The following is an 11,548-nucleotide window of genomic DNA, read 5'->3' as shown; positions in this document are numbered from 1 at the left end:
ACTTTTCTGAGCTATCTGTTGGTAAAACAGAATGACTCTACATCTACCTGGAACTCTGAGGAGTGCCCATATAAACTGGCATAGTCAGGAGGGAAATCTGTGCTAACATCATTATGTCCAACATAAACTGAAGATTAGGGCATCTAACTCAAACGTAGCATTTTGCTTCATTTAGACCCAAAAAGCAAGCTGCTGGTTCTGAAGTGCTTTCAGACTTAGGGACACATACATTTTTTTAAGAATGGCTTATTTTTATCTTTGGCACCTATTTGCACACGAGGGAGCACAAATAGCTTTGAGACTGCGGGTGATCCTTGCTTAGTGGCTCTGGGTTGTTAAGTAGCCTCTGTGTTCAGAGACACAGGGAATCCTCCCCGTCCTTGTCAGGCAGGAATCTTCCCAAGCATTCAAAATATTTTTCTCAACTTGAAAGGATTATCAGGGATTTCCCACTGAGTCTCAAAGGCAGTCATATATTTTATTTGTTTTATTACAAGGCATGTAAGTAAAAACTTGCATATCTGAAAAAAGATATTAGATAGAAAACAGTAATAAAATTAACATTATTCTTTAAGAAACTTGGTAATAAATACATTTCCCCTCAACATTAAAATGCTTGTTATTTTGCACAACAATAAATACAGCATAGCTCTGGCATAGAGAAAGGCCAAGACTGGATACAAGAAGTCCGTGTGGTTTCTTAAAAAAGCTCAGGTGATTTATAAAGGTTTGGCATCCTGCACTTGATGTACTTTGATTAAGCTTGTGCTTTAATTTTATTTTGACTATGAGTTTTAAACAGGCCCCTAACATAGAAATATGAGAGGAAAATTTATTTGACTATAGGATTTTTTCCTTTAAATATTTTCAAAGTAAGAGATGTGTGAACTCATTGAAACCAATCCTTGAAATAATAAAAAGAAGTGTTTGGATGGCTATTCTACAACAATGCATATTTTCAGCTGTGGGTGCTCAAGCCTGACCAGCCAATTGGCGAGGGATCAATGCCTAGTCAGTTCCTCAATTCTTTACACAATTTTCAAAAAAGAAAAAGAATAAAAATTAAACAAGTAATTACAGTGAGAAAGAGTAAAGAGCGTAGTATTGACTTCCCAAGTCATGACAGTTTGAGGTTCATAAGCTATTATCCAAAGGTGAGTGGAGAAGAAATAGGTATATTCCGGAATGCTCTCCCAGCACAATTTTGGGTCATTCGGGTTTATACTTTTCTTACAAAACTACCAAAGAAAATGAAAGAGAGATATTTCCATGCACTGTGCTGTTCTTATGTCAGCACGTATCATCACAATCACAACTGTGAATCTAAGTCATTTTCATAGCCCAATCTAATATAGATTATTTCCCACAACAGAGTTCGATAATGTCCACAAAATGCCACAAGCTCTGGCAGAGTCCAACGTTCTTAAAGTACCGATAGGTCATGACAAGACTTGGACTTGAGTTTGAAGGCCATGTTCTTGTTGTTCTTGGCAACTATTTTGCCCCAAAACCGCCTGGCTTTTTTCGGGATGCTCTCCCTCCGTTTCTGGTAAGCCAGCCGCTTCTCGTTCTTTTCCTTGCTGTCCCTCCTGAGCCTCACTTGCCTCACGATGCCTTCAAAGAGCTCTTTCACGTTGTGCTGCACGGCTGCCGAGGTCTCGATAAACTTGCAGTCAAACACAACAGCGCACGCTCGGCCCTCTGCAAAATCACAACGGGGATCGGTCATGAAATGCCATGAACCAGAAGGAAGAAATATGGCTGTGGGCTGTCACAAGGGGGTAGCCAGTGGCACCAGGGGAATTCCTCAAGCCTAATATAGCCACAGATAAGTCTTTAATCATCTAATGCTGCCTGGTAGGCTGTGATTCATCTGCTCTGTGTCACAATCCCCTGGCAGTGAGGGAGGCCAATCTCCTGAAGAAGGCTGGTTCTCACCATTGGCTGTGAAGGGAGGGAGCTGGCTGACATGCACTGATGAGGTGGAGACGTCAGCCATGACTCAAAATCACCTGGTCATCATACGAGCAGACTTCCACAAGTCACATTAAAGAGTGACAGCAGCGCCCCTCATGAGCCCAGCACAGCTCTCATTAGCAGAGGAGGCAGGGCCCAAGCACCCTCCATAGACCATGTGTACAATCCAGGGTCTTCAAACAACACCAGACTTGGTGTGAACAGTCACAAGTATCAAATCCTTAAAGGCAGAACTGTGTCCATAACTTCAGAGGTATATCTGAAATCACAGTTCTTATCTCACACTGTTTAAGTATAAACTAGCCCTGGCAGATGTCTTTAACATGCAAGCCAATTCATGCTGTCTTCTAACTTGCTGGAAACTCATCGCCAGGAAGGCTAAATCTTTCAGGGGACTTTTCAAGTTGGCCAGAGAGACATAAGAAGGAGCACTGTCATCTCTGGCTTCCTGATGAACTACCTCTGTTCAAATCCTTCACTTGGCACAACCTTGACAGCAAACAGAGGAACCTATCCCAGTGAAACAAAAGTCTAGATCCATTGGGAAATAGTCAAGATAGCTGCAGAGAGAAGAAAGCATTGAGCCAAGAAACCCAGTTTTCCTGTGTACTCTGGCCAAGAAGAGATTATCTAATGAGGTACCATGTGTTATGTCACCTAAACCTCGGGGAAGTCTGCATAAGAAGAGATTCTACTGTCTGAAGAGCTTGAGGGTCAGCGGTAACTTTCCCAGGTATCTTTCTATTCCTATTTATGAGCTTAGGACTGCTCAAGCTTTGGGAGAACAGCACAAGCTCTTTAGTCATTTGCATGTAGCAGAGGGATGGCTGCTGTAGCATCTCAGAGCAAGGCACCAGACAGATCTGTCCTGAAAGGCTGTGCAGCACCTGACCAGGCCAGTGAAATGAAGGGTGAGAGAGAATTTTAATTCATCAGGGAGTAAAACTTCAGATAAGAGGAGGACCTGGTTAAACAAGGAGATAATCTTTGGCAGCAGAAATTGGAAACCTAAGCTGTTCCCAGCTTTCAGCTCAATCTGCTGTGGTCAGCTCAATCTAAGTGGTCTTACATGAGAAGCTGGAAAGGAAAAAATTCAAGCTGTTTTTCTGAAGGAATTTAAATTTGGGAAAGAGATTATCTGACATGCAGCTAGTGGAGACTTGAAGACTTGGCAAACCTTTCCCAGTCCTCTGTCCTCTCTTTCAGCCCTCTGTTTTATTGCTCTTTTGTTGCCTGGTCCTGATCACAGTGTACTCCAACCATTGTAATGTTCAACAGCTATTGTATGGCTCTTACGCTTACAAGGTTTTTATCCTCATCATTTCCCTTACCTGCTACTGAAACTTCGCGGCACCTGACAAGGTCACTTTTGTTGCCAACCAAAATAATGGGAATATCTTCTCTCTGCCGAGCCCTGCGGAGCTGTATTCTGAGTTCAGAAGCTTTTTCAAAGCTTGCTCGGTCTGTGATGGAGTAGACAATCAAGTAGGCATCTCCCACTTTCATGCAGTGGTCTCGAATCCATTCTCCTTCACGCTGTTCAAAGCAAACAGTCAGACATCATTATGCCCAGGGCAGATTTTGCTTAGAAAATATAACATTGGAGAATCTAAACACATTCCTGCTGTAACTGCACTGGATATGGTTTGAATCACAGTTGTACTAAAAGCAATTCCAAAGCGGTGACCACATGAATACTTCAGCATAAAGGAGGGTGAAATTTGCCCCTGATAATTCATTATACTGGATTTAGATCGGAATGAACAGTGTTTAGAAAATGGCTTGAATGTTTTGTTTTTTCATTAAAAAAATAAAGAAGGTTTGCTCTTCTCAGCCTCACACTACAGTCGTTATGCATGCTTGGTTTGCTATGGGGAGGATATTGATGCTGTGTTTTCCCTGATGCTGAAGTATAGAAAGACATATTTTCTTTCCCAAAAGATAACTACTTTTTATACTAGCCCTCATTCATACGTACTTTTGTTTTGGCATTTGACTAGTATATACAAATAAATGTCATACCTTGTTATCCCACATGTCGAGCAGTACAATTGTTGCACTCTCCCCATCCACCATCAGGGTTCTTTCATATGTGTCTTCTGTAAGAAAAAAATAGAAACATTGGTAACATATTATTTTGTGACATCATGTACATTATAAAAAAAAAAACCACAAATAGCTTACTAAGTATAATTTTTTCACAGTTCAAGTTAGTGAGCCAAGTTTTGTGCTGGCTCATGTTCAGTTCTTTCCACATTTCCATCAGCACTAAACCTGCCTTCTGTTCATTACTGGTTGTCTTACTTTCCATGATATATGAAGGAGACAGAAAGATCAGAAAAGGAGATGTTCATTATTTTGGTTGATATTTTCTTTATCTTATGTGAGACAGAAAATAGAACCAGTGGAAGAAATAACCAAAGGCTGAACATTTGCCCCACGGGAGTAGCAGAGTCCAGTGAGGCTGAGTAATGGAAAATATTTGCTTTCACTTTAGCAGGGACAGTTCACGGGTGAACAGACACTGCAGTTGAGAGCAATGCAGCTAACAGCCCACCAAGCAAAGAGGGCAGTTTGCGAGGCAGGAGCCGTTGAGTTTTAGAGACTGAAATGACTGCTGCATCCCATTTCTTCCCCATTTCACAGTTTCCAACATTACCTTTGATGTCAAAAAGAAAAGCAATCAACAAACCACAGCAGTATTTATTTTGTACTGAAACCAAAAGGACCCATATCTAGATTATAAATACCACATTACTAAGTTCTGCCCAGATCTGGAGATCTGTTCCCACTCAATCACAATGAATCCTTGCTGTGAAATTCTCAGTCTAGTTTCCGCTTCAAATACTAATCCTTCTTCCCCCCAGATCCAAGGGCATTTGGATGAGCAGTATGAGGCTTGAATCCCTCTCTAGTCTTGTGTTCCAACCAGTGAACAATGCTGGGCTTAGGGCTTCTCAGTGTACTGCATCTTTCCATGCACTGTGTAAGGAATCTGTTCCAGCCATGCTTGTAGATAGGACCATGCCTTAACTCCTGCCTCATACAGTTTCTTCTAGGTATTAGCAGAGTGAACTTTCCCCCAAACTATAATCACAGGCTTTCCTTGAAGCCAGGAATCTACAACCATGAAAAAGTCTGTGTCAAAAAATGTCCTATATTTAAAATAAAATCAAACTTTGTAAACAAGAGCACAGGCTTGACACAGCTTAAAATGGAAGGATTCGAAGTACAAAGCTAATCAAGAGGAGCATCTGTATTCACGGGTTAGATGAATCTTATAGCTGGTCGCAAAACTAATCCCTCAGAGCAGCTGTTTTCCCTCTGTGAATTTGCTGTCCTGGAACCATCATCTCTTATTTCCAGTTTGTAAGCTCAAGTTTGGAGAATAGTTTCTTTGACTGATCAAGCATTGGCATGGGAACAAGATCCATCTGCCATCAGAGGACAACATTTAGAGGACTACTTCTTTGTTCTCTGTGACACAGGGAGAGGCTGAGAAGTACATAACCACACTACTCAAAAATGTTCTGCCCCAATCAGAGAATCATAGAATCATAAGGAAGGGACTTCTAAGGGCCATCTGGTCCAACTCCCTTGCCATTAACAGGGACACCTACAGCTAGATCAGGTTGGTCACAGCCCCATCCAGCCTGACCTTACATGTCTCCAGGGACAGGGCATCCGCCACATCTCTAGGCAACCTGTTCCAGTGCCTCAGATGGTCATACTCAGAAATTATTTGCACTTTGGACAATCCAATGGGACTTCAATAGGATATAAAACAGACTGCAAGTGAGCAATTAGTTCATCTCATGCTTCATTTGAAGTTGATATTAAAATAGGAAAAATAAAACAGCAGGTTTTCTGATACTTCCATAAACCTGGCCTTGAAAACTTGTCATGGCTACACTCCAAGCAATATTGCTGGGAGTGCAAATGAAGGAAAAATCCATACTGTTTCCCATGAAGGAGAAGGAAACCATCTGACAAGGACATGCAAAGCAAATCCTGGCATAAGAACAAGAAAAGCTGTCCCATCCAAGCTCCACCGAAGGCTGGAAAAAAAGCTCAGTAACACTCCATGCTAGCATGGGCACCAACACAATGGGAACAGATAGAGGAGTGTGTTGAACAGCAATGTGTGTTGAACAGCAATAACAGCCAGAAGCTTGCAAGTGTTCCCAAGATGGCAGCACTTGTATTCTTAGGACCACAGCAGGTTTCCATCGCTGCAAGACCCACAGCACCTTGCTCACACAGTATGCCTCATGGCTGGGTGCCACAGCCTCACCTTCTGCACTGACTTTGGCACTAAGTTTCAAAATCCTCACCAACACAGAGGAACATAAAATGAGGGGTAGACATATTTTGCTCAGACTCCCTACAGCCTATGCTGACACAATATATTTATATGTAAGGCTGAGATGACAGACAATGGCAAATGTTTTGGAGAATTGGATAGGGCTTTTTTATTTTTCATTACGTGTTATTTCTGAGCGCTACATTCTTGTGGACCACAGGGAAAGGTCCTAGTTTTTCTTTGCCCTGTAGAAAGCTGGTGATGGTCCTGTGGTGACTCAAGAGTTGGACTAGAATGAATACTGAATGGCAGCTTCCAACAGATTCTTTGAAACAAAAGAGCATGAGAATCTGTACTGTTCCCTTACAGAGGCTTTATGTTGTTGTTAGAGAGTATCATCCTCTTTGTAGCTTGTTTTGCTCATTCTTGTTTTCTTAAGAGAGATGCATGTGTTGGAATTGGTTTTGACAATCAGATCCAGATGTTTGCTACGTCAATTTTAGATTAAATGACCTTTCTGATTTTCCATGCCAATTTCTGCTGCCATGGCTGATGGCAAGCAAACACAGACCCCAGAGCATAGTGACCTACCTCCCAGCACCTCGCAGTCACTGTCAATGCTGTCGTGTACCCCTGCAAAGATGTTGGCCAACGACGACTTGCCCACACCTTGCTCCCCTATCAGCACCACTCTGTAGCAGTTGCTGCAGGACTCAGAGGAGATGACAGAGTCAGATGACTCCGAGGACCAGCTTCTTCTGTAGTATTCATCAGGGCTGATGGTGTATCGCTTCTGCGCGTTGTACTCATTGGAGTCCTTCTGGACCAGCAGGTTCTTCCCATCAGCAGGGATGCTCCATCGCTGCTGTTGCTGCTGCAGGCTGCTGTGGTGGGTGCGACGCATGGTAACGTTGTTGAGGGTCATTTTTTTACCCCTGCTGAGAAACATGGAAGCCACACACTTTATCCACAAAATTCTTACAAATGCACCAACACCTTATTAACTCAAAGCAGTTGGTCCTGCTCTTCTACAGGGATCCAATATGCAACAACAACAAAAAAGGAGACTTCACACTCTTTTGCAGTTGCTAATACACAAAGAAATATTTCTAGCTAGTGAGTCAGAGGCTTTTTCCTAGGGATGATACCACCCCCATACACTAATCCTATCCGTCTTTCTTTAGCCTGTACACGCTTCCTGCAATGCTAAGTGCCTGGGCAGGGAAGCACTCAGCAAAGCTCACACAAGGCTGTATTCCTGTCAAGAGATGAGCAGCACCTGCAGGCACTGCTCTCTTCCCTCCTGCCTCCTGGTGCAAGCAGAGGGACCCATTGAACTCATACCTTACACAGCTCTCATAGGAGAGGAAAGCCATGCAAGCAAGCACGTCTTTGGGTCTCATCTGGACGTGTCAGGACAAGCTTGAAACAATGGCTTTCTGTCTGCTAACAGGGACACAACCAAGTCCAATGACTTTTTAGAGGAGGTATAGGTTCAAGCCATTACAGAAGGTGGCACTGGCAGAAAGTTCATTTACAGATTTACAGATGCTTCATTTATTGCAACTACAGCAACTTCATTATTGCACAATTGGCTAACAGGTTAGCTCTTCCAACTTTAGCATGGCCCCTAATTACATTTAAATTAGCAAACTTAATTTTGCCTTGGTTGGAGGCAGAGCACAGTGATGTCATTCTCATGGACCACCAGCTACCATTTTTAGGAATGTTACTTTGATGCGTCCCAGTTCTCAGAGTGATGGTTATTCGGACATTTTGCTTTTTGGAGTATATCTGAATTTTATCAGCTCTCTTTTCCACGTCAGTATGCAGGAGAGCTGCCCATGAAATGAACTCTCAAACTTGAATAATAAGCGGTGAATGAAAATAAGCACAGCAACACATAAAAACAACATGTACAAACCCCTACTCCTTTTCACACAAGCTATCTGAAAACTTCTTAGAATGAATGTAGATCAGGCTAGAGAATAAGCAAACCAAAGCCACTTTCTATCTGAACATATTACAGCACTCGCAGTATTTTCTCTGTGACACACAGTGCTTAGTGGCAAAACTAGATTACTTGCACAGTCCCAGATGCAATAACTTTGCCAACAAGAAATACAACTGACAAGAAACTAGGCAGCAAGCAAAGCCCGCTTCACCAAGTCAAATATTAACCACAGTTTTATTTACGATGCATTACTTTCAGTTTCCCCACTGAAAAGACCAGATGAGAAAAGGCAATTCCAAATCAGTTACACATCAGAGCCCAAATAAATGATGACTGCCAATAAACAATCACTGTCGCGGTCATGAACATATCATGATTTCTTCCCTAACAAGCTATCATCCTTCATTAAACAAACCCTAATGAGACAAACACTTCTAAGTCACCCCTGCACATCTCAGTCCAAGCCCAGGTTTGACGGCACGCACTGCACTTAGATGTGTGGGTCTACAAAGCCACAACAAACCCACAGACACACAACCCAAGGCACTGTAGCCAGAGCAGCCTTACTTGTGTGCGTCCGTCTGCGCCGTCAGCTCCGGGTTCGTGCTGCTCTCTGCTCCGTGGGCTGTGCTACACTGAGCTGCTCTGCTGGAGTAAATCCCCTCCCGCTTACGGGCTGCCTCTTTAATTCCTTCTCAGCGAATCTGGTTTATATTAAGCCCATCTGATCGGAGACAGGGCTTTTCCGTGACGTGGTTGGCCTTTCCATCCAACAGCCAACCCCCAGCTGGGAGGGAGCAGACATGCAGAAAAGCAAAAACTCACAAACAGCCTCAAAAGACTTACTTGAAATCATATGATTGTCTTTGTGTTGCCAGTAAAATAAACACATTTGGGTCTTACATGAGGAAAACAGGCAAGTGGAAAAATTAAAAAAAACCGTGCCCTTCCATCTCACTCAATTTTGCATTTAAATGCTAGTAGGATTAATGATGTTTTTAAAACTACATGTTTCCTTAATGCATTAAATGCAGCGAATGTGTAATGTTCTCTGTCTGCAAAATGCGTTTAACTCCCCACTGGACAAGATGTTTTTCTGGAACAAAATATCTGAATGTCATTTTAGAATTATCTCACAAGCATGAATATTATTCTGCTGGCTTTTTGTCTTTTAAAGGGATCCAAAACATACAATCCTATTTTCTCTGTCACCTTTCCAGTCACTGCCCAGACATCTCCCACCTCTTGCTGTAGCACTCCTCCTGCAAGGGCTCAACATCAGAACAGCTGCCCACAGACTGAGTGCTGCTCCAGCTGGACGCTGGCAAAGATGGATGTGAATTAGAGAGCACAGAGCCTGGGCAGTACAGTGCTGATTCCATCTGTAGTTTATTAGGAGAGATGGCTATATAGTGTATGTGCCACAAAGCATGAGCCTGCTCCTCAAATTGTGACATTTCTAACAATGTGTGTGGAAATTTCTTCTCGATTGACTGAGTGGAGTAATAAACCTCCACAAACCACTTGGTAGGGATACCATCCCTAGAAGTCTATGGAGAACCCCTACTATTTTTCCTTATTTTTGCATTTTCCTAGTTATTCTATTAGTCCCCTAACCAACCGGTGAGTGCCCTTCTCACTCTGCACTTAGAAAGTCTGAAGAGCTTTGTTTCTGAGCTGGGAAAATAGCGTTTCATTTCATGATGGCTGCAGCCAAGCTTCAGCACCATTGCTGTGCAGGGTGGGACACCCCTTCCCCTGGTGCTGCCTGGCACTCATGTCACAGACTTCTGCATTTTCATGTCTTGCTTAAGCCTTGCTGAGTGTATTATATTTCCTGTGATAAAGAGGACCTTTATGAAATTCTTCCACTGAGATATGCCTGCTTTCTTTCCCCTTCAGCTTTGTTGCACTTCTGCATCTTTCATGAGGATTTTCAGGGATCTTTTGAGCCCATTCCCAAAGGGCCAAGAGCATTTCTCAAAGTCACACACACTTACCTGTATGCAGAAATTATTTATTGAGATGTACTGGGTGGAGGCTTGAATCAAACTGTGTCTTGATTTTGGATCACTTGTGTTCAGCAGCGACTGCCCTGGCCCCAAGCCCTGCACCTCTGCGTAGGATGCACACAGCGGCTGCTTGTGCTCACTGTACAGCACAGCAAAACACGGCACAGCCTCCGTCAGGGAATGTTTATGGCAAGGCCAGTGGCTCTCAAAACAGAGCACTTTGCTCTCGTGCTGTCAGTACACCAAGCTCTGAAATTGCTCCTCCTTTTTACAAAATGTACAAAATGATGTAGGGGAGTGGATAGCTGCAGAGCTGCGTGCTGCACCCTCAAAGGGTTCAAGGTCTCTTTATGTTGCCTGTCACTTGTCACCCCCTATAGAAACGCAAAACCTGTCCATCACAGGGCTGCAGAGATTTATGGCAATATGGATGCCAGCAGAACTGTAGGCTCTAAAGTCTTACCCACGTGTTTAACTTGTATTATGGCAGAAAGCACAGACAGCGGAAATAAATCGGTCAGAAAAGGCTTTGCATTTAGTTACGGTTAGTGATAGGTCAGGAATTGTCAGACTTCATCTTGTGCATCGTCTTCATAGAATTCAAGGTAAAGAAAACACAGCTCTCCAGTGATCCCACAATACATGCCCTATTTGCTTACCAGGGATAAGAGTAGGTTAATTAAAGAATCATGAACAGAGCCCTACCCAATAAGGCTGACCATGGGCTTGCATTTCCAAACCTGCAGTCTGATGCGGGGCTCTGTGATCCTGAACTGCTCTGTCCTCTCACACTCTTTGCCCATCAACATTCCTGCAACAAAAACTGCCTGAGACACAGCACAAGAAGAGAATAACCATAAGGCCAGGTGCTGTCGTAAAAACATGAGGGCTTGGATGCTTCTGGCTGCTGCAGTATTAAACTGAGAGTGATCTCATGTTTGAATATTATCCATTCTGTGCTTCAATAATCATGTCTTAAAGGAACGCTCTCTGCAGGAAGAAGTAAACTTCACACTGCCATCTCTCTTTGGCCACTCACAGTTTGACCAGGTGGTGCTTGTTGCAATTAGGCAGGAATCCATCAAATATAAAACAGGAGTGCTTTATAGCTAGTACTTAACTAGCTATTTTGCATTTATGTACATGAAGGCAAAAGTAGCTCCTTGAATCACCATCTAGTGTGAGGGTGGTGCTTAGAGTAGGTCTGAATCAGTTTGGAGGAGGAAAATGCAAGGGGGGAAAATGTTTAGAAAGGCAAGAAGAGCAAAATTCAGATTTATTTTACCAGAAATTGAGTGCTGT

The 11,548-nt window shown here is 43.0% G+C and overlaps 1 protein-coding gene across 2 annotated transcripts; it reads right to left on the bottom strand.

Moving 5' to 3' along the window:
- Positions 1 to 459: 459 nt before the first annotated feature.
- On the bottom strand, positions 460 to 8,922 carry GEM (GTP binding protein overexpressed in skeletal muscle). Of its 2 annotated transcripts, none has more exons than XM_048939897.1 (5): positions 8,802 to 8,922; positions 6,872 to 7,218; positions 4,000 to 4,076; positions 3,309 to 3,513; positions 460 to 1,701 (listed from the first exon to the last, which is right to left on the bottom strand). In XM_048939897.1, the coding sequence occupies exons 2-5, from the start codon at positions 7,203 to 7,205 to the stop codon at positions 1,424 to 1,426; spliced, it is 894 nt and encodes a 297-aa protein (XP_048795854.1). In that variant the 5' UTR covers positions 7,206 to 7,218; positions 8,802 to 8,922; the 3' UTR covers positions 460 to 1,423. The 2 variants fall into 2 exon arrangements, with proteins under 2 accessions (XP_048795854.1, XP_048795855.1); XM_048939898.1 differs by having other exon boundaries at positions 6,872 to 7,215.
- Between the last annotated feature and the right edge of the window lie 2,626 nt (positions 8,923 to 11,548).

Source organism: Lagopus muta, chromosome 3, assembly GCF_023343835.1.
Source record: "Lagopus muta isolate bLagMut1 chromosome 3, bLagMut1 primary, whole genome shotgun sequence".
Classification (NCBI taxonomy): Eukaryota; Metazoa; Chordata; class Aves; order Galliformes; family Phasianidae; genus Lagopus; species Lagopus muta.
Note: the sequence above shows the minus strand (reverse complement) of the source record. Positions and strands in the feature narration are given on the sequence as shown.

Bases quoted from the DNA above. Each gene is read 5' to 3' on its own strand.
- GEM (XM_048939897.1), bottom strand. From the start codon at position 7,205: ATGACCCTCAACAACGTTACCATGCGTCGCACCCACCACAGCAGCCTG. The intron at 4,077-6,871 runs GTAGGTCACTAT...TTTTTCTTACAG, and splicing joins TGACTGCGAGGTGCTGGGAG to AAGACACATATGAAAGAACC. The intron at 1,702-3,308 runs GTAAGGGAAATG...GTGATTTTGCAG, and splicing joins CCGCGAAGTTTCAGTAGCAG to AGGGCCGAGCGTGCGCTGTT.